The 23,883-nt window shown below is 30.6% G+C and overlaps 2 protein-coding genes across 3 annotated transcripts; both read right to left on the bottom strand.

The window, feature by feature from the left end:
* Positions 1-237: 237 nt before the first annotated feature.
* LOC112280855 (cytochrome P450 782C2b) lies at positions 238-3,568 on the bottom strand. The gene is made up of 4 exons (XM_024516743.3): positions 2,371-3,568; positions 1,437-2,063; positions 1,167-1,337; positions 238-1,053 (listed from the first exon to the last, which is right to left on the bottom strand). Exons 1-4 carry the CDS (start codon positions 2,749-2,751, stop codon positions 586-588), a joined length of 1,647 nt encoding a protein of 548 aa, XP_024372511.1. The 5' UTR covers positions 2,752-3,568; the 3' UTR covers positions 238-585.
* Positions 3,569-15,045: 11,477 nt separating this feature from the next.
* On the bottom strand, positions 15,046-22,733 carry LOC112280987 (uncharacterized). Of its 2 annotated transcripts, none has more exons than XM_090250150.1 (2): positions 20,905-22,733; positions 15,046-17,786 (listed from the first exon to the last, which is right to left on the bottom strand). In XM_090250150.1, exon 2 carries the CDS (start codon positions 15,786-15,788, stop codon positions 15,399-15,401), a length of 390 nt encoding a protein of 129 aa, XP_090106276.1. In that variant the 5' UTR covers positions 15,789-17,786; positions 20,905-22,733; the 3' UTR covers positions 15,046-15,398. The 2 variants fall into 2 exon arrangements, 1 of the variants encoding a protein (XP_090106276.1); XR_002969472.3 differs by lacking the exon at positions 15,046-17,786 and adding an exon at positions 18,752-20,710.
* Between the last annotated feature and the right edge of the window lie 1,150 nt (positions 22,734-23,883).

Below are 23,883 nucleotides of genomic sequence, written 5' to 3'. Positions count from 1 at the left end.
ATTTGGTGTCATTGTGAAAACCTCACAATGACACCTACTGCTTTAGACGATCATGATACAGAATGTTAACAAGTATTATATTAAAGTTAAACTAAGAAAATTGATGTCTATTATGGATACCTACAACTATTCGTAGATGGAGAGAATCCTCTAGAGTAAATGTTGTTTTCTTTTTGGTGAATCAATTCATGTACACTAAACTTTTAATACATGTAGGCTTTTCATGCACGTAATACATAACAGAAAATTATATGTCTCATCTGCGAGAACAGGAGGATGAATACTTTTTTCATTCGAACGGAGAAGCTAGCGAAGGATCGCGGCGTGCAGCGCGTGAAATTTGCGTGAGATTGCGAGGGATTCATGAGGAGCGATGCGTCAGCTTTTCCAACGAACCACACAGATGCTCGTGTCGCAACAGACTATCAGAATAGTGGGGCTCCACTAAGGTTAAGAGACTGAGCTTCTTCTGTGAATTCTGTGGATATGACGGCGGAGGCTAGACGCAAGGCACGAACACATTCTGAAAGAGATTACACTACAGACTCCTGTCCTCCAGAAGGGAACGATGGTGAAAATCGGACACTAGGGAGAGACCTGATACAGAGAATTGGCCAGGCGTGGAGTGGAGCTCAGAACCAAAGGTGAGAACCTGAAACAGACGAGCCCCGGGGACTCCTTGACGTCGATATCGTGTGGAAGTTGCCCTTTAGTTGGGGCCCAGTCGAAGGCTTGAATGAGGTGGGCCAACGCCAGTTGAAGCAACACAGCTGCGAAATTGGCTCCCGGGCAGCCGCGGCGGCCATATCCGAAGGGTAAGAATTTGAAAATGTTGTCAATCTGTGATGCCGCGCTGGTGTGAAGGAACCGGCTCGGGTCGAAGCGGAGCGGTTTGTGCCACGCCGCAGGGTCGCGCGCAATGGCTTTGTAGTCAATTACCACAGATGTGTTTGCAGGAATTTGGTAGCGAGAGATGGAAGTTGCCACCTTGTTCATGTGAGGGAGTGACATGGGGACCACCGGGTGGAGTCGGAGGGTTTCTTTCACAGTGGCCTGCACATATAAAGCCAGTCCATGCTCGACCGATTCATTAATTTGCGATGAAAACATGTGGACCTGACAAAGAGCACTAAAAGCAAGAAAAGAGGTTTAGAGTGCTGTTGCACCTGGAAGTAAGGAAGCTGAGAAATTTCGGCGTCTTCCACAATGTGATAAGGGCCTACAACCTCGGACATTTCCAATTGAACTTTCTCAAGCACTCCAGGGTGACGAACGAGTTCTGCCAGGGCCCATTCTATCGTGGCACTGGTCGAGTATACCCCCCCAACCAATGTATCCTGAACAGAAAGATAAGAATCAAGCATTCAAACAGTAACACAAAAGGATCGATAGAATGCAGGTTTAAGCGAGATTCGGAGAAGGGTGCATTCGCATACCAAAAGGACGCCCATAATGGCTTCATTCGAGAGTTTCATGTCTGCATCGTCCAGTGAAAGTAACACGTCTACTAGAGCCTCGGGTTTAGCACTCTTCTCCAAGCGATGGGAGCGGTCTTCCAGGATCACTCGGAGGTATTTCTCCCACCGCTCGTGGAGCTCCTTCAACTTCCGTGTTCGGCCGTGAAAATCCACCCGCTTCAGACCAGGGGCGAGGTCACTCAGTGTTATCTCCCCCACCACGCAAATGGTTTCATCCAGCAACGTGATCAAAGTCTTCTCTGTGAATTGTAGGCTGACATTCTCGATATCCAGATGTGCAGAACCCAGCAACATCCCACACAAGCTGTTGCGAACAAAGGCCGTCACCGTCTCTCGAACGGAAATGCCATTCCCTTTCTTGGAAGCCTCCCAAACGGAGTGCAGCATCTTCAGAGCTTCAGCTCTTGGAATATGCCCATACGAGACAAAACTGTCTGCGGAGAAGAGGCGGGTGTCGCAGAGCTTGCGCAAGTACCAATGGTGCCTGCCCTCAGCAAACGCTATGTCCGAAGAACCGAAACCCAAGTACTTTCCTACTGCGCATTGCGGTCGGAAGTTAAATTCCTCATCTCGCGCAATTAGCACCTAATGTCACAACCATTCCGAAGTGTACCCATCGTTCAGAATCCCTACTTTACAATCCGAGACTGCTGAAGTGAGCAGAGACTGACGTGCAGATGCAATCGATTGCGAAATTGAACTCCTAAACCCTAAACCCCTTTCATGAGTGCTGGGTAGGGCGATTTCTGCAAATATTTAACAGCAAATAGTGGGTTTTATTGCGTCATGCACCCGATTTCCAGAGTATGTGGGAGGATTCTGGATCGTGACATCACGTGAATCATCCGCGATTGATAACAATCAAAATCAAGTGAAGAGTACTCCCGCTCACCTCTTTCGCAGCTGTCCCACTTGACACAATCAAAATTTGCGTATCCGCGATCTGCAAGAACATCAGCGGCCCATGATTCCTTCCGAGCTCGCTAACCTTCTCCCGCAATCTGAACGATGACGTTACGCCTACAGTGAGGAGAAGATTCGGAAGGCTCCCTAAATACGGCCATTGAAATGGCCCCGGAGGCAGCTTCGACAGCCTCCGTTTCCTACTGTTGTGAAGCTCCAAAATGACCACTGCAAAGAACCCCAACGCTGCCACAATGTACGTCGCCCGCCCAAATCCCGCCGCGTACTCCTGCCACCTGCTGAAACTATCCACACCCGTTGCAATCCATGCTTCGGCCTCTTCCGAGAGCCGGGTGTGCAGATGAGCCATGCCTACACCCCTCTACAGTAAAATTTCCTCCTCTCAGCGCTCCAAATTAAAGGCACTTCCAAAGCCGACGCACACCAGATGCTCACACCAGGTCCTCGTCAACGAGAATCATAAACACAGCATGACAAGCAATCCTCCAAGCCTGGCGCTCTATTCTAACCCCCGCCACGTCGCTGCCCACTTGCGGATGAATCACTTTCGGCGAGGTCTCGCTGCACAATCTGCAAAACCATCACGCACGAAACGATCGAAAAAGCAACTTTCCAACACAAACGCAACTACAAATGCATCGCGCTTGCAGGATTCGGATGCTACAATGGCGGTTGTTGGCACTGCACGCGACTCGGCAAGAGCTTGTGAGGCTCGAAGGCTTCGATCCGAAGGCATTCCTCCGATAATTCATCCGGGTTTCGAAAGCCCAGCTGGTTCATAACGGCACGAAATCAGTCAATCGACGACACATGGCTGTGAAGGTTTGTTTGGACACTTCCTGAGCCATGCGGCGAGCTCGCACTGCGCGCAGTGGCTTGACTTGGTCCTCCGGTGGCGAACCGAGCACAATTGCTGCTACTCAACAGATGTCCGGGACACCCACCCAACTTTGATTTCGATCAGCTTCCCATTACAATAGATTTATTTGGCATTTCCTCGCCTCCGACTGATGCCAATGAGCGACAAAACTCGGTACAAGAATTAGGGTTTGGTTGAACTTATTTCATGGAACTTCTCGGGAGCTTGAGTGTCGTTTGCTCGCTTCCCACACTCAAAACTTAGTAACCCCATCCCGCACTTTCTCTGGCATTCCATTCAATGGATAATCCCTCAAATCTAGACTCACTTTGTTCCACATTGTTGTTTGATTTTCATCCCCAAACCAACAAAGCTTGTCGTCAAAGCTCATTCTCACATTCCAATCTGAATAGTTAAATTATTTACTGTTGAAGATGTTGGGTTTGAAGAAACCTTGTGGGGTATACTACCAATGAAGAGATTGCAAAACTACATCTACCATATTAATGTTTTTGATTGTGAGATTTTTAGATTCATGTATTTGTGACTTGGTGGTCTTTTCTATCAATTCAAATCATTTTGAATGGTTATTTATTTATTTATTTATTTATTTTAAGAATAAATCCCAAGTAGAAATATGATTTGTAAGCATTGCAAGATTTTTTGAAAACTAAATTTTTCTCTCAGTTGCTGTCTAAAGTATTATAGTCAATATAATTTAAACAAAAATCAACACATATTTTTTTTTGTTTGGTAATTGCACTAATGTTGAAGTTACACTTAAGTTTTATGTAATGCAGGTGTTGTAACACAATAAAATGACAAGGCTAAGGATTTTATTCAATATGAACTAATTAAACTTTCTATTTGTGAATCTAAACTAGGGCTATATGGTATTCCGAGAAGAACAAGCTTCTACCAATTATTTGACTTTACTTGTTGATTAGGATCTCACATCTTCTACTAATTATACATATGCCTAGAATTTTTTTATATTACCTGGCTTCTTATACTTTTATCATAATTAAAATAAGATTATGGCTACTAATATTTCTTAAATTGTGAGACAAAATCACATATAAAGTTTAGACTTAACATTACAACGGATATTCTTTAAAAAATAAAACACGTTATGTGTGTAGTATATTAAATGGCCATCTATTTAAGCACACTGTAATCAAAATATAAAAAATGTAAAGGCTTCAAATACTAAAATATGTATAAAATCAAAAAAATAATACATATATATATATATATATATATATAGTTATTTATTTAATTTATTTATTTTCCTAAAGAAATGTAATATAAATTTCAGCAAAATTGCTTTATTATTATTATCATCATCATTAATTTCATATAAATTTCAAAAAATAATTATGCAAAAATAATGTAAACAATATGATCTTATCTACAATTATTATAAAATATTAACCTAAAAAATTAATAAATCAAAGTACTAGTAAATTTTAATTAAAATATATTAACTTATATAAATATAACATTGTAACAATTAATTATTTTAAAAACACTCTATTTTTTAAATTTTTTTATATTTTATAGAAAAAAAAATAATATAAAAAGATAATTAAAATATAAATGAATATTAACATACAAAAGAAAAATAACTAAAATAATCATAATGTATATATGTATATGTATAGTTTTAAAATATATACAATTACAAGAGACAAGAAATAAATAAAAGGCTAAGTTAAATATGTCATAAAATGTGATCATTGGAAATATTTTTTGTAAGAATGCCTATACTTGAATAATAACAACTTATAATTAGTTTATAAGCACACAAAAAAATTAAGCAGGTTAAAACATATTACTACAATAATATAGTTTATGAGATTTAAAAGCTTTTTATATATCAAATATTATTGTGTTACAAAATAAACTAGATTCCATATATAATGATTTCAAAGAATGGTAACATGAAATGATATTGCAATGTAGTTATAAAAATATTAGATTAATAGTTATAATTAAATAGGCATAAAATTTGATTAAATATCCATAGATGCCACAATTTATATTATTTTGATATATTTGGTACTTTTAATTTTTTTCGGGTAATTTAATTAATATATTATTTTATGTTATAATAGTATATAGTATTCTATGTAAACTTGATATTACAATTAATGTAAAGTTTTATTTGTATAGTTTTTTAGTTTGGTATAAGTATAAAAATCACATCTTGATTATATAATTTATTACATTTAAGTATAAAACAAATTAGAAATTATAATTCAGGTTTTGTCACATAGATTTTAGTTCTATTTATTTTAGAGCTATAAACCATCATGACTAATAACACATAATCAAAGTCAAATAATCTATAAACCATTATTTATTATTTTTTTAATTTCAAAAACATTTAGTTTTTATGTCTGTTCCCATGGTTAAAAAAGTTCAAGCATTTTTTTACTGAAGAAAATAGAAGTAAGATTGAGAATAAATAAATAATGTACTTCTATACAAAAATTATATATATTAAAAATAAAAATAAAGGTTACATTGAAAATTAGAGAATTATATGAACTTAGATATAGTATGGTCTTCAAATTATTTATTCATTTTTAGTACAAATTAAAATTACAAAAATATGCTTAATTTAAAAGAAAATTCAAAGTATAAAACACTGTAAATATTTTCATTTTAATTATTTTTAATGAAATAAAATTAATCCAGTTATGTATTTTAAATAAAAGTAACTAATATACACTATTTATTTCTCAAATTTTACCATGGCACCATGTGATGTTTTACTTGGTCCTTGAACTTCTTGCATGGAATAAGTGTTTTTGAAATGTTCTGTCAAAAAGCAATCACAACTACAATTTTAAAAATACACAGTTTTTTTTTTTATAAAAACATATACATTTCAATTATCATATTTTGGTTTAATAAGACAAGTAGATAAAATCTTAGGATTTAGAAAAAAAACCTTTTCTTACTTCTCTTTAAAATTTTGTGATCTTTTCTTAAGAGTGTACAATATATGTATGTTTAAAAATAATTTTTAGAGTCAAAACAGTTTAGTATGCAATAATGGCTTTTCCTTATTAATATTCAATTATAAGAGAAAATTTTGATTTACTTACTCTCAATGCATCCAAAGTTGTCAAATATAATATATTACATGGTAATGAATGTAAGTAGGACTTTGGAATTCATTGAAATGATAAGATTGTAATAGCATTAGATATGAAGCCAAATTTTATTTTTGATAAGCTTAAACTATTGATTACTTGTACCTTTGTAATAGAATATTAAAACAAGGTTGTAAAATTATTTCAAGTAGTCATAAAAACAAACAATTAAAGACACTTATATTAATTAGAGCTAATGGCAGATTAAATGCAAGATAATTTAATCTAAATTAATTCAAAATAGAAGAATAACTTGAAATATAAATTTATGGAAACTTTACTATTATTATTCAAATATCATTCATTTCTTGTATTAGAATATATATATAAATGCAAAAAGTTAAAAAACTTTATAATTATTTCTAAATGCAAATAATCACAACAAAAAAATAAAATACTTAAAGATTCTATAAATTTATAAAATATATTTTTATATTTTTATTTTTTAATAATTTAAAAAATATTGTAATTGACAGGTTTAGTTTTATTCAAAATTTATTAGTATGATTAGTATTAAAGAATATATAAAATATATAAAATAAATTTATTTTACATAAATTATTTTGTTACTTCTTTTTTATATTAGGATAACAATTTGATATTAAAATATCAATATAAAAATCTAAAACATCAAAATTTAAATCTAAAACTTTAAAAAAAATCATGACACTTATCAACAGTATTGAAAGAAATTGAAGCTATATAATATAAAAAGATATATATATATATATATATATATATATATATATATGATAAAAATCTAATAAAAAATTAATAAAAAATATTAAAGATAAAATATAAAATTAGTAAGAATTGATACAAAAGAAGGAAAAAGAAAAGAATCAATATCAATAATAAAAAGAAGCAAGAAAATTTTAAAAAATATTATAAGTTAAATATAGAATTTAATTTTTTTTATCTTGTTTAACCAAAATAACATACTTGATATATCAACATTTAGAATACATAATACAAGTATGTTATTTTGGTTAAAAAAATCCACTTTACAAAAATAAGATAAAAAAATTAAATTTAAAAGATTCATGATAAAATCAATTAGAATAAATAAGTAAGGTTGCTTTAAAATGTATAAAAATTAAAGAAGTCTATAAGATCAATAACATGGAGTCTTGCTCTAGAATAAATATCAAATGATTGACCAAAGGCTTTTATTTCTTGCCACATTTGAAGCTATAAAAAATCTCTTGAAATAACTTCATTTTTTTTTTTTTTTTTTTTTTTTTTAATCATATCCAAAGTAGCCTGGTATAAAAAAGTCATGTTGTGCTTGTATTTCACGTAATTGTACTTTTTCTTTTGGAAATATATATAAAAAATATAATAAAAGAATTTTATTTTAAATTCAATTTTTTTATAGTCAATATATGAAACCTATTTTTAATATCAAAAATAAGAAGTTCTATCAATATACTTAAATAAATTTCATCAAAAAAATTAGTGTTAATTAAAATTATTGATTTTACAAAAATTTATAAATTTTTCTAAATGATGATTAAGTTCTTTTTTGAAGATTAATTATTGGATTGGTATTTTGGAAATTCATCAAAAGTATTTGTTTTAAACACATCTTACACATTTACACAAATAACTTCTACAAATAAAGGTCAAGATAGTTTTTTATCATATAAATTAAATTTTAAAGTAATTTTTTATTATTTATAATTAATTTAAAATTATGTAATTGAAACCAAGAAAGACCAAGTATCATAAACATAACTAACATTACAAATTATTTATGTTAGTTATGTTTACATATATAAAAAGAGTTAGATAGAAATTAACAAAAGTAGATAAATTATGTAATATCTTGTAGAAAAGCTTCTTAGAAGCTTTATATATGTAGATTTGACTTAATAAATATTTTTATATAATTAATTGATTAAAAACTTGGCCAACAAGTTGGTCACATATCACATATGTTGGTCATATAGCACACAAATAGGAAACTTATCTTGCAAATTAGATACATGTTTTCTAAATTGGATGTATATTGAAGGACCTATAAAATGTTGCTACATAGCTTTTAGTTAGATAATATATCTAGAAGCAAGAATATAACCTTCCCTCTTATGAACACCTTTCTTATTTTTAGTCTTATTTCAAGAGTTTTTAGTTTTTATGTCCTTAGCAATAGCCATTTTAGTTTTAATAATATACAATATTTAAGTAATTATCTACTCTATTTTAGTAACTTAAGAGTATATTGAATCTTTGATTCATTGTAATTCATGTCATAGATAATTTAACAAAAAAGCTAATTTACTATTCTTGTTTTGTTTTAGAAGTGAATACATTACCTCACTTCTTTTGTTATATTTTAAAGAATATAGACTACCTATCTTTAAAATAATATTTATTATTTTATAACATTAATTCTTTCTTTAAAAAAATTGACCATCATTCTTTGTAGAAATTTTTATTTGATACTAGAGATTGTAGATTATTCTCTTTGAATTTGACTTGTGGAATTATCAAAGTCATCTATTATAGACACAATATAAAAGATTATAGATGCAATATTTGGTAGAAATGAGAATACATTATAGCTATTATAAGTCTTCATGAATTTGTTAAAATTCTTAAAATAAACATCTCATATATTACTAATATCAACTATAGAAGTACTAGTCCTATGCATATGAAAGAAATTAATAATAAGGTCCAATGTATCTATCAAGAAGTTGTATAATGAAGAGAAGCAAGTAGTTCAATCTTAAAATTAAATTAAAAAAGTTTGGCTATTATAAATACAAAAGAGACAAGGATTAGTATGCCAAAGAGATTTAATAGAACAAGATCAAAATTTTGAAGATTCTTATAAGAAGTCAAGTTCAATTTAATATTATATACTTTTTAAAATTATAATGGCTTCACTCAAGTAAGATTTATAGATACATCTAAATTTAAAAATATTCTTTTTTGATTTACGCCTTTAATAAAAAAAGATTTTATACTTTCATATAATTTGAATTTATTCTTAAAAGTATTTACAATCAAAATTTAAAAAAGTGACTAAAAAATGGATAGTACGAATAAAATTTATATCTTTATGATAAAGATCACACTTAACTACCATATATAGTACTAAATTCCAAAACATTTCTTGCAATATAGATTGGAGCAATGAAATCTTTATTAATAAATTTTGATGTGGATTAAAAGAAAATATTAAATATTTATTTTAAAAAATATCAAAAGAAAATTCAATGAAATAATATATTTCTCAAGCCATTACATGCAATAATCAATTTTTTGAAAGATGCCAAGAGTAAAGATGTCGATGGATAAGAATAAATAAAGTCTTGAAGATAATTCTTGAGTTTTCAAAAACTTATTCATCAATGTTAGAACCTATGCAAATTGATGTGATATATTTTAAACTTTTCTATAAGAAAAAAAAATACTAGATGTTATCAAGAAGGATTATATTTATATTATAGAGAACCTAAATACATTGTTCAATATTGTCCAAAGAAGACAATATGTCAAAAAATGAGTTTTTCTAGCTACAATAGGAATCATGCAACTAAAATCTTGTACAATACTTGGTAAAGATTATATTTTGTCTTTAGATCTTTAACCTTTTTTTACAATAGATATTTGTTTAGGACCAAAAAATTACAAAACTTTTATCTTATTAGATTTAGAAATCTTAGGATTTTTTAAAATAAATTCTTTAAGAACATAAAATATTTTTAATAAAAAAAACTAAACTCATGCATGTAAAAATCATAGATGACTATTTATTATCTTTTGGAGATGTTATTTGTGAAACTATTCTTTTAGATGTAAAAACTAATAGTTATAATAACTTAGTAATATTTAATGTTATTGATCTCCTTCCAATTCAATTATTTATTATAAACTTCATTTTTTATAAATCTAAAATAATTGAATTGGAGGGAGATCAATGACATTAAATCTAAAATAATTAAAAATTATACTCCTTTAGCCAATTGATTTCCCTCCAATTCAATTATTTTAGATTTTTTATAAACTATATTTTTTCTATTATACTTTTATTATCCAAGTAAAAAGTCATAAATCTAATATATCCATTTCTTTATTAGTAAATACAAGACCTTTGTTACTTAATGCAAAAAAAAAAATCATCTTTTATTTATTTATACTACACTCGTTTTTTATAGTAAAAAGACTTTAAGCGCCATTCTAAGTTAGTATATAAATTATTAAGAAATTTTTGAAAAGATGAATACATATATTTAATTAGTATATTATCTTAATTATTACTCATCTATCTTTAATAAAGAGCTCAAATATCTTTTTGATCAATTTATAGCTTATCATAAAATAAGTTAAATGTATTTTAAAACTACATTGATAAAAAAATTAGTAAAGAATTTTATATGACATTCAAAATTTTCAATAGAAATTCTTATTTTATTTGTAAATAAAAATGATAGATCACTATAAATGCATATGGATTATTAAAGACTCATAAAGATTACCATCAAAAATATATATCTTTTATTTTTGATATTATGACTCTTTTATCAATTTAATTAAAAAAAAATCCATATAAGTATAAATCTACAAAGAATATACAATCTAATATATATTAAAGAAAGAATTAGATAGAATATTGCATTTCAAATTAGATACGGACATTTTGATTATAATATCATATTTTTTGGACTTACAAATATACCAATTTCTTTTCAATATATAATAAATAATTGTTTTGAAATTTTTTAAATGATTTTTTGTTTGTTATCTAGAAAATATTTTAATCTATTCTAAAAATAGAAAGAGTATAATTTTATCTTTATTGTATGTTATAGAAATTTAAAAATATAAGACTATAAGTCAAGATATAAAAGTATATATTTTATAAAAATTAAGTTTATTTCTTAAGATATATCATTATAAATAATGGACTTATAATGGATTCTAAAAAAATAAGACTATCATAAATTAGAAGGTTCTGAGAACATTTAGAGATTTTTTTTGATTTTTTTTTTGATTTTTTTTTGAATTTTTCAATTAATATAAGATTTTTATCAAAAACTTTTTTAAAGTTTTAGTTCCATTTATAAAATTGATTTGTAAAGAAAAAATTAAGTATAATAAAAAAGTTGAAACACTATTTGAAGTTTTGAAGACATCGTTTATAATCCAATCATGTATTGCATTCACTTTTTAAAGACATTTTTTTATAAAAGTTGATGCAATAAATTTTTTCTTGGATTCAATATTGTCAAAAATGATAATAGATGATAAAATTCATTTTATGGCTTTTTATTTAAGAAAATTTTTAGCAACAAAGATTAATCACAAAATCCATGACAAGGAGCTTTATATATTTGTGGATTCATTTCAAGAATAGTGCTAATTTCTTAAAGATATTTTTATTGCAATGATTTTATTTTATTAAAGATATGAATTTAAAATAGTAATTTTTTTATTCTTAGATTATTTAAAAAATAGATATTTATTCAAAAGTAATTTTAATATTAAAATTAAAATAACTATTGCCAAAAATAAGAAGATTAGAGACTCTCAAAATAAGACTAAAAACAAGAAAGATGTTAATAAGAGTGAAAAAGACTTATTATTACCTCTATATATACTATCTAAGTAAAAGCTACATTGTAACATTTTATAGGATCTACAACATTTATTTAACTTGCAAAACATATATCTAACTTGTAAGATAAGTTTCATACATGTGTACTATATAGCAAATTTGTACCACATATCACCAATATGTGCAATACATTGTCAAAGCAAGATTTTGCTTTGAATAGATGCAAGGTCCCTCTTTGCATTCAAGTTAGTTCCAATATGCACAAAATCTTCTTAAATTTTTCTTTGAGTATTTACAAAACTATGTTTGTAATAAACTAATAAACTTGAAGTTTAAAAATTCATATCCCAAGATCCAGCCATTCAAATAAGCTCAAAATTTGGGAGTACAGAACTTACATCTTTGATCATTATCACACAAATTTTTAGCTACAGAATTATTGCTAGTTGATTGATATCACTAAATCCTTAGCAAGTATTTTTAAAAGTCAAAACCAAACCGAAAACTTAAAAATTTGTATTCCAAGATTCAATTGTTCAAATAAGTTCAAAATTTGGGAGTATAAAATTTACATCTTTGAACATCATTATACAAATTTTTAAGTACAATTTCATTAACAATCGACTAATATCACCAAATCCTTATCAAGTACTTTTGAAAATCAAAACCCTAGACACATGAGAACAAATTTTGCCATTTCTCCCAAGTCAGAGTCTCAATTGATATGAGATTTTAGACATAAGCTTTTTATATTATAAGTAACATGTATACAAAAAAATGAGCTTCAAATTCATCTTGAAGCTCAAGTTCTAGCTAAAAACCAAAACCCTCTATTTTTCTAATTTCTTCAAAACCTTGGTTTTAGTTTGCTAGTTTTAACTAGCCATATCTCATTCATTCTAGACTCAATTCTATCAATCTTTAGACAGAAAATCTTCAACTTGAAATCTAATTTCTAATCCAACTTCATGATTTCTTGCTAGTATCTTAAACTCCTAATGCACAAAGAAAAGTGATAGTAGATATCAAATTAGTAGCCTAATTTTAAAACAAACATATCTCTCTTATCCAAGCTCCAATTCATGCATTTTTTCTACCTAAATTCATGCCAAGAAGCTCTTCTTTCTGAATACTTCTTCTCTATTTGCAAAAAAAAAACTCTTCCTTGCTTTAAAGTTCGCCAAAGAAGTCATAGCCAAGGTCTTTAAAGTCTAATTCAAAAACTAATAGTTTAAAATTAAACAAATACCAAATCTAATCTCAAAGTTAGTACTATTAATGGCAGCTAACTAATGCTATGCAAACTTCATTTATCCTTTGTGAGTGTAAATTTTCACTCATTAACCTAAGTTAGAAGATGGCCTCAAATAAGAATTTTTTGTAATTGGTGGTATGAAGTAAAGTAGGCAATTAACAAGAAAAAAAAGAAGAACAACTACAAAGCAATTGAAATAAATAACATGAAGCAATTACAACATCCAAAACTAAGTCACAGTCTGTTCATTATGTTTTCACCTAATAAAAAATAAAAATAAAAAATAAAAAATAAATTTTTAGATACGTAATTTTATTTTCTTTACGATAACATAAGAATCATGTAAATCCGAATTACAATGAGTAAGTTATGAGGTTTTAAAGATATGAAGTAAATAATTAAAAAGTGAAGTGAAAATATTTTACCTCAAAGATAACTTGCTTATAAATCAAGGATTTGAACCTCATCAAGGCTCACATGTAGTTTATAAGGGTGTCTAAGAGAGGCCATGAAGCCTTAGTCTTATCCTCCTAACTACCTTCAAGGTGCTACAACCCACATGGAACTTGTGTACTCCCCTTCCTACAAGGACTATACTAGTTTCTGGTCCTCCTATTTTCTATTAGAAGGACCAACATTTTTGCAATTTTGACCTCACCATAATATTCAAAAACACCCAATTAGCCTTAGAACCTTGCATGGCCTTCAGTTCTTGCTCCATTTCTTCATAAAGGTTTTCAAAGTGATAAAACTCATTTCTACCAAGATCTTGAAAATTGCTCTAAAAATTCCTAAAAAATTCTAAATAAATTCTAAATAAAATTTGAAAAGTTCTATAATTTTTTCATAATGCTAATATTCATTTAAGGCTACATTTTCCTACCTTAGAATTTTTTGATAATAATACAAATCAATTTAAATCCACTATAAATCCTATTTTTTTTAATATCAATAACTAAAATGACATGAGGTTCTTTCTCATGCTTCTTCTAACTACTAAAATTTATAGTTTTTACAAGTATTATATATAGATATAAGACCAATGTAAATATTGGTCTTTATAAATAATCATTACTATTCAACAATGAATAAAAATACTAAACCATTGAAGATAATTGCTTCCAAGACTTAGCAAGACTCCATTTCCACCACTAATATTTTAATTTTCTATTTCTTTAAGGATTTCTACACTACTTACTATATCTTGTGATTTAAAAAATTCTAAATGCATATTTTTATCCTAAAATAATAAGTGAATCAATTTGATGACTCACATCCTTAATATAAACCGAATACAACCTCAAAGTCAAAATCCTTCATACATTTACAAGTATAATTTTGAATCTACTAAAACCAAAGATTAAAAAGAAAATAAAAGGAATAAAAGAAGTTTTTAAGGCTTAACCACAAATAAAATTAAGGTTAAAGATAAAATAAAATTTAACCAAAATTTCAGAAAAGAAAAAAAGAAGAAAGTGGAAAAATTTCCCCAAAACTATAGAAAAACTAAATTGGTAAGAAGATAAAAGAACTTAATAAAAGTTCAAAGAAAAGTAAGTCAAGCAAGGTTTCTATAAATGTATGTATTTACATCACAACAATGTAACCAACTTATTAGCTAAGTTTTTAATCTATTAATCAACTACAAACATATATAAAGTCAAATCCATATTTATGAAGTTTTTTCAAAAGATATTTTTAAATCTAGTTTTATTATTTTTTATTTAATACATCTTAATTAAATAATTATATATATGATATTTATAAAAATAAAAAATCTTAAATATTTTATATTAATACATATTTTAAATTATTTCCAAGCTTGTTAAAGCATATCTTTGTCAATATTAGAATTTAAGATTTTTTATTTTTATTCAAGGGAATTCTACAGAACCAATGCACACCGCAAATGCTCTGCAATTTTCCAATTCCCAATTCTCTTCCCCGACTCAACTACAGCAGACTATGCTCACTCCTCCACCTTCAAACCAAAAGGAATCACGCGCTGAATACTTGAAGTCGACTCGCCACGGCTCACTCCTCACTCCTACTTCAACCACAAACTCCTCGACACCGCGCAGCCAAATTGAAAACGTTTGAAAGAATCTTACAGACCAACATCACAGAATAGCGAGGTGAGGCAATCAATTCAATCTCCCCGCCCGATCCCGCTCAATTGGTTCAACAATCCACGGCTATGGGTGCGATCGAAGGCACGGTGAATAGGGACATTTGAAGGCGATGGCGACCGCTGAAGCTGCGCGTGTCGCGCATACGGCCAAGTTGGCGCCGCAGCGCATCGGACGGGTCGCCTACGCTCCACCCGGGCCTCGCACGCGTGGCCCATCCCCGCACCCCCCCACCTCTCGTGTCCCGCTAGCTGTCGACGGTCCCGTCCAACGTTCCCCATCGCCAATGTAAGTTCCCTGTCGTTAGTCCACGTTCTCCATCGCTGATTTTCGTTCCCTACCGTTAGTCCACGTTCCCCATCGCCACGGACGTTCTCCACTTCGAGTACACGTTCTCTATCGTCAATCATCGTTCCCCATTGCTGATCTGTGTTCCCTATCACCAATTCATGTTCCCTCACTGTGAGAACGTGAGTTTCAAGCTCCCTCTAATGATATTATCATACCCAATTGTTTTCTTTTGTCTCTTGTTTTGAAGGTATCATTTCAAAGGCGTCCCTTGACTGATATTGAATTCCTTTTATTAGAACATGATTGGGATTGTAACCCTAAAATCTTGCACGTGTTATTAGTTTAAGTAGAATGCACAAGATCCTCAAAAAATAATAATAAAAATAAAACTTGAGTTGCATGTGTGAGTGTGCACAAACAAACAAGAGGATAATTGAAGTGGGTTTTTGGGAAACTCAACAACGTGAAGTGTGTTGTTATTGTTGTTGATATGTTTTGAATAGTTATTTGATGATAATAATGCTTTACATGGTGCCAAAAAGAGCAAGAATAAAAGGATAGTCTTTTTGGTGAAATTCTAGAAGATTGCCATGTAAAACACACAACTTTGATTCCTCAATGAATGAGTTTATAATATATTGGGTAGGCTTTTCACACTTTTTACACTACTTCTAACATCAATGACTTTGAAAGACCAACCTTTTTAATACCTTGCACCCTCAATTTTGCATTTTCTTCCTTCCGTTTTTGTCTTCTTTCTATTGCTATCTTATCTTCTACTATTTCTTTTAAGCTCCCCATTTTAGATTGTCTCCCACTATTCATGTCCATGGAGACACCTTCTTTTTCTTCCATTATCTTTTATGAAACTCAACTAATTAATATTATGTTGGAAGAAGCTGCCAAAATCCATCAACAATCAATATGTCATGTACAAATGAACAAAAAATGAATGAAATAAATACATATTCCAATACCTAAGATTTCAAATTCCTATATTTTAAAAAGAAGGGGGGTCTGAAAACAGAAAGCTGTCACAACTTTGAACCATAGATTCTACAAAAATGAATTAGAAGATATGTCACAAACAACAACAAATTTTTTTTTGCTAATGTTTTAAATTTTATAATAATAGAAGAAACTCAGATGAAAAAAAAGTGTTATATAGAAAAAAAATGGATAAGTAACATCTAAAAGACGAACACAAAACAATCAAAGAAGTAGACAACAATTTGGATTAAAAGTGTAAAATTTTAGTTTTGACTTCAATGAAGCAATAAATTCTTATTGAATCTTCAAATCTGTGATTATTAAAACTAAGGTTATATGTATATAGATATATCTATACAAACATATTTTGGAAAAAGCTAATAGCTTCTAATTGAGATTCTAATTTATTTATTTTGAAGCAAAACTCAATTTTTTTATTATTTTTTTATTTTTTTAGCTTTTACTTGATTGATACAACTACATATCCTTTTAGGGAACTGATTTTGTCTAGAATTTCAATTTGTAAATGCAAGAATTCAAACAAGTTCATTCAAAAGTTATTTGGAAAATAAATAAATAAAAAGAAAGAAAAAATTGGAGTGAAAAATAGCTTTTATATCATATACAAAATTTCTACCTTTTTTTTTTTTTTTTTCTTTTGTAAATCATAGTATACTAAAAAGAATGATTCTATTCAATAATTAGTAAAATAAATAATAAAAAATGATTGTATTCAATAATTGTATTAAAAAAATGATGGTATTCAATACACAATGATTGTCTTCAATAATCAGTAAAAAGTAAAAAAGTAAAAATAAAATACAGCCATTTCAAAAGATGAAACAATGCAACTTCAAAACATACATCAATTTACTTTGACTTGTTAAAATGTATCTCAGGAGATGGGGATGATGCTACCCCGGAAGTGCAAAATGAGGCCACAAGTGAAGAGCTGAGGGCTCCTCTCAGATTCGGTTGCATGAAGCATCAAATCCCTCACTTGGCTGCAAAGCCCTGCCCACATGCCCAAGTGAAGAAGAAAGCCTTTTGACGGATTCAAAAGCATCCCCTCTCCATCCACAAAGCCTGCGTTGACGCCAATCATTTCTAAGGGTGTGGTTTCCCCTCTGCAACAATATCGACACCATCCAGAGTGCTTGTGAAAAGCATGGCTTCTTTGAGAAGAAAATGAATACTAACAAAATAAAACAGTGAGTTCAATGTCAAGAGTTGATGCATTCCTCAATCATGCATCACGGCACCAAAGAACCATGAGAAACTAAGCCTCATTATCGAGACCTCTGAGACATATTGTTCGACCCCCATCTTTTTCATTTCGTATTTTCATGTTGGAGATATGTTATGAAAAGTAAGTCCTGTGGGAGTGGAAGTCTCCAAGCTGCCGCAAGATGGTTTTGTTTGACCCAAATATTATACTTCAGTCAATACCTCTGATCCACTATTCTAAAGTGAAACCTCATTCTTTGAAAAAAATATAGCATCTCACAAGGACTGTGACAGTATAAGGAACTACAGCAGAGGGGATGGACTGCTCAATCCATTTCTCAAGATTGTTGGACTGTCCGTCTCATGGCTTTTGGATTACTGGCTTCCCTTGCCGCGGAGATTTTCACAATGGGGTTGTGGGTAAAGCATCTGCTGCTGGATTCGAGCAACGCTGGGGCATCATCTACCCCAGCTTGATGTATACCAGTTTGTGGCATGTTTGTGCCTTCAACATTGTTAGCATAAGCAAAGTCCGGGAGAACCAACAGTCATTATCTTAGCGGCAAAACAGTAATACATAGTCGTCCCACACAAGCGCACCCTGAAGAGAGAATATAAATAGCAATTATAGGTTGCTGAACTGTCCCTGAGAAGCTAGAGCTAACCAATATACAACAATCATAAATCCACTATTTATTCACTTACCAGTTAAAGCAAATGGAGGCCATTACTGCCTTCAACTCATGATGCAGTCACAGGATTATTCTAGAGGTCTTAGCAATGCAGAACAAACCAGGATGAAATATATATCCTCTCAATTCAAGCCAATTCATAAAGCTTTCATGAAAACAAAGGATTGGATCTATCATCTGTAACAGTTCAGGCAGATGTCCTGAAAATTCGTCCACTTATTGAATAAGGTTTCAATTCAACGCCTAAACCACGACATTGCTCTGGAATCTGTGCCTTCGGATTCCAAGCGCCAGTCTCATTCAAATTACTTATAATCAAATGCTGAATGACACAACCTCCTCTTCGAAGTCCACAGCACTAGAGTGATTAACTGGAGAAAACTAAAGATACAAAGATAGACTCGACTAAACTCTTCTCTATGAATAATTGAGACAAATAAATGAGTTCATAGCGGTAAGTAGCACACTAATCCTCAAAATGTAGTTTATTCTGACACGATTGTGAATAATATGCTCACACACCCATCTGTTTGTCACTCGAATTTACAACCGTATTTTTAAGCAATTTTCGTGCAAGAACAGTCCTACGTTAACAAAAGCAGCTCGTAAACTAACCCTGGTCCTTTGAGCAGCTCGTCGACCACAGCGATATCTATCCATCCAGCACTCATGAATAAAAAAATAAAAAAATAAAAAAATAAATCTTGTAAATGGAGTAGTTGTATCATGTCAAACTCTACCAATTCAATCGTCGGATGGAACAACATGAGAAAAACATACAAGTTGATGTAATACTGAGTCTTATTTTTCATTAAAGTATTAAAAAACATAACAAATCACACACTTAGAAGAGAAGGGATGGTATCCAGGCTTTCTGATTGCATGCGTCTTTGTCCTTGAACTGGATTTAGACATTCACGACTTCATTGTACTCATGTAAGCATCAGTATGACTATTGAAGTTTTATTACTCTGTGACGAGACACCCTTTGCCAACATTTTCAGCAACAAAGCAGAAATAAATAAGCAAGTTCTACAGTAGCCATCCAACTGTACAAAGAACAGGGAAGGTTGAATCGGCGAGTAACTAGGGTATGTTGAGCCTGAAGTACGATATCTCCCAATTATCACATTACAGTACAAGTTTTCTCTCAAGCTCTAATGCACAGGAGGTGCGCTGATAATCATTTCACGAAACTCATCACATGCTTATTGATGTAAAACATGATTCCACAATCCACACCCACAAAAATCCCTTGATGAACTGAACATTGTCTGTATGGTACACTCGTTTGAACAACACCTACAAAACATTCCTCCATGCGCATACACGCACATAATCAGTAGAAAGTAAGCGAATTCATCCTAAAATGTTGCGTTTGTCGATGATTCCAAGCAACACATAATCTAAGAGATCCAGAATCGAAAACGGTGCTGACACAATTCGCTGGTGAGCAGTTTCGATTAAACTGTCTTTTTAAACCAACTGGCCTCTCAACCCTTGACCCCTTAACCCTTGACAGTCATTCTACTAAGACTAATGCGCAATTGCTTATGTACACAAAACCTCGCCAAGTGATTTTTGAGGCTATCATGATGCCCTCAGAATCTGGGTGTAACGGAATTATCCCATCGACGCGCCAAAACAACTTTCGGAAGTCAAGACTGATATGAAAGAGGATGTGGAGTTTACCACTGTATGGAACCTATGCGTGAAATATTAGCACACCTGCTTCCAACTCCTCTCGCTTCTCGCTACATCGGCATTGCGTCAATTTTCACCTCAAGAAACTTCGTTCACTATGTCAAATTATCGTAGCAGAGCGAAGACATTTGAACAAATTGCCATGTCGAACTCTAGCAAACTCTCATTCAACTGCGAAGTAGAGACTTTTAGAAGTGGCACAAGCAGACATCAACGGCAGCTTTGAAGGGCGAAGAATCTCTGCAAATCTCAGGAATGTCGGCGCCAAGTAAAGCTTTGACAGAGACCCCACAAGGGCAATTCCACAACCTTGATGAGATTGGACAACCGGCCAGAGCAGCCCAGCTCAGCGGGGCTTCATTCGGCATCGTTACATCAGCCCTCTTCCTATCAACGCAGCGTGACTTCGAAAGCTATCCACAAAAAATCTGCAACCTCAAAGGCCGCGGGCGATACGAAACGAAGATCAATAAGAAACAATTCAGCCGAAGAAACAAGATGGGCACAAGGGGGCCAGCTCGGAACACCAGATTTGCGCAAACGAGAAGGCCATCCTCACCCTAAGCAGCAGCAATACCCAACAAACTCAGGATGAAACAACTTGGTCACAAAGTAAACCTACCGCCACACCAATTGCAGCAGCAGATACACCGCAATGCCAATCTTGTCAAATCCAATCAACACGTCGCCCAGCAACTTCTGACACTGACCCAAGCTTCTACAAGTGAACAACCACAGCACAAGAGAAGGCAGCTGCGAAGTTAAACGTCAGAAAAATATCCCAATTCGGGAGAGGTTTTTGCGGATTTGATGCACATATCTCTTCAGACTTGCAAGCTCCACTGAAACCTCGAATCGAAGACATTGCTCTAATAAATAAATAAACTGTTGGGTAATGGGTACCGAAGCTCCAACCATTGAATTCATGGTTCGAATTTCGGCATTCTGCTGTGAGAATCGTGGTCATGTTGCCGTCTGAAGGATCCATTTCCGGTTTTCTTGCAGAATTGGGAAATTTATTTTTGTGGAAAATTTATTTTTGTTTTGTGTGTCAAAATGAGAAACATTTACAATGCGACTGAGATCCTTCCCGATGTTGGGATGTTTCCAAGGGTAATAACCTAAAATGTTAAGGCTCGCTTTAAATCATTCGAAGAATGATTTGTTATCATCAAACTATTATTATCATTTTTGGATGATGTTTTTTTTATTGTTGTACTTAATGAAATTTATTCTACATCACCTTTCTCTCATACATGTGCATTCGTTTGTATTGTACCTTTAAAAGTGAAAGTGTTATGATGAGACCAAATAGTGTATATCCACATTGTAATAAATTTTTATGCAAAAACTTATTATTAATAGAATATAAATCTTTCATGACATCCAATATACTGAACACAAGGTCATTTTGAATATTAAATATGTTGTCTACTTCTAAATGCATTGAATTTAAACATAATAAAAATAGAATCTATAGAGAATTATTTCTTCTTTAAGATGTATGTACAAGAGATAATAAAGATACATAATATCTTTTCTAAATATAATATCTATATCTTTCTATCAAATTATATATATATATATATATAAATAAGTTTATATAAAACATCATTTTACTTTAACAAAAAAGATAGATAAAATATTTTATTGTTAAGGTTTAAATTTTATATGCTATAATTAAAAACTAATTAGTTTTTAAAGAATATGGTTATACACATCACTAGGTTTAGTCTTATATTCTAATAATATATTTTTGATTAAATTATATTTTTTCTATTATATTATAGAATAATTTTATCATATTTTTTTCTTCAAGTGATTTTTTAGATTTCAAGAGTATTTTAAGGATCTTGATACTAATAAAGATAAGAGCAATTAAATAGAAGCAAGAAACGTAAGCATTTTGACTCAAGAAACACATTGATGAAAATTTGGCTAAGAATTCCATATGTCATTTTAAAACTTCAATTAAAGTTCCTATTTTATTTGTAAAGAAAAAAGATAGATCTCTACAAATGTGTATAGACTATCAAGGATTCAACAAGATCACCATCAAGAATAGATACCTTCTATCTTTCATTTTAAGACTTCTTGATCAATTGAATGAAGCAAAGATCTATACAAAAATACATCTATTAGAAGCATATAATTTGATATATATTAAAGAAGGAAACAAATAAAAAACTATGATTCCAATCAAGTATGGATATTTTGAATATAATGTCATGCCTTTTGGATTCATAAATGTGCCAAATATTTTTTAAATCAAATGAATGATGTTTTTCATGAATGTTTTGACGATTTTATTATCTATTATTTAAATGACATCTTGATCTACTCTAAAAAAATAAAAGAGTATGAACTTTATGTTTGTTGTATATTACAAAAATTAAAAAATATGAGATTATTTGCTAAAATAAAAAAGTGTATATTTCACACTACTCAAGTTGATTCCTTAAGATACATCATTTCAAATGATAGATCCTAAGAAAGTCCAAATTATCATAGATTGAAAGATTTCAAAAACAATCAAAGATGTATAATATTTTTTGGAATTTTTTAATTATTACTAGATCTTTATTAAGGATTTTTCTCAAATTGTGGCCCTTTTTATATACTTAACATATAAAGATAAACTTAAGTGGAGCAAAGAAATTGAAGCATTTTTTGAAGCTTTGAAGACATCATTTATTTTTGCACCAATCTTGTATTGAGTCAATTTTTCAAAGGCATTTCTTATAAAAATAGATGCATCAGACTTTGCTATAGATGTGATTTGGTCACAAATGAGAATAGATGACAAGGTCCACCTAATAGCTTTTATTCTATGAAATTTTCAACAACTAAGATTAACTATGAGATCTATGACAAAGAGCTTCTTGTAATCATAGATTCATTTCAAAAATGGCATCATTATCTAGAAGGTACTTCTAGTCCAATCACTGTATATAAAAATCACAAGAATCTAGAGCACTTTATGTCAATACATATTTTAAATTCTCACCAAGCCCCTTAGAATATATCTTTATCAAGATTTTATTTCAAGATTACTTATCAATCCAATATTATACTATAATTATTAATAATATATTAAAATAATTAGTAGGTTAATTTAAAGAGAGTTTATGTAAGAAAATTTATTTTGAGATTTATCTATTTTGATTATAGTATTTAAATTATATAAGATTTAGATATTTAGTATAAAATTTAAAGAAAAGATTGGAATTTAAAAATAAAGATTTAAACCTTAAAAAACTTATTTGGAAGAATGAAAGCAAGGTATGGATGCATGAAGGCAAGAGGTGAAGATCATTCCTATTGGTCAAAAGCCATACCTAATAGGCTCTCAAGAAGCTATTTGTGACCATAACAAGGATTTTGGCAACTTCAAAAGATGCATTTAAGAACCAAAAGCAAAGATTATAAGGTTTAAGTTTTGGATTACAATTAGTACACAAATTTTAGAGGATTTGGAATCAGAATGATGAAGTTATAACTATTTGAAGTTAAGGTGTCTTTTTAAGACATACTATTATTCTTTTGAAAATACAAGGAGTTTTGCAGTAGGTTTTGGAAATCAAGAGAAACAATTGCAAAG

This window comes from Physcomitrium patens, chromosome 4 (genome assembly GCF_059467195.1).
Source record: "Physcomitrium patens ecotype Gransden chromosome 4, ASM5946719v1, whole genome shotgun sequence".
NCBI lineage: Eukaryota > Viridiplantae > Streptophyta > Bryopsida > Funariales > Funariaceae > Physcomitrium > Physcomitrium patens.
The sequence above is the reverse complement of the archived record's forward strand: the minus strand, read 5'-3'. Positions and strand labels throughout refer to the sequence as shown.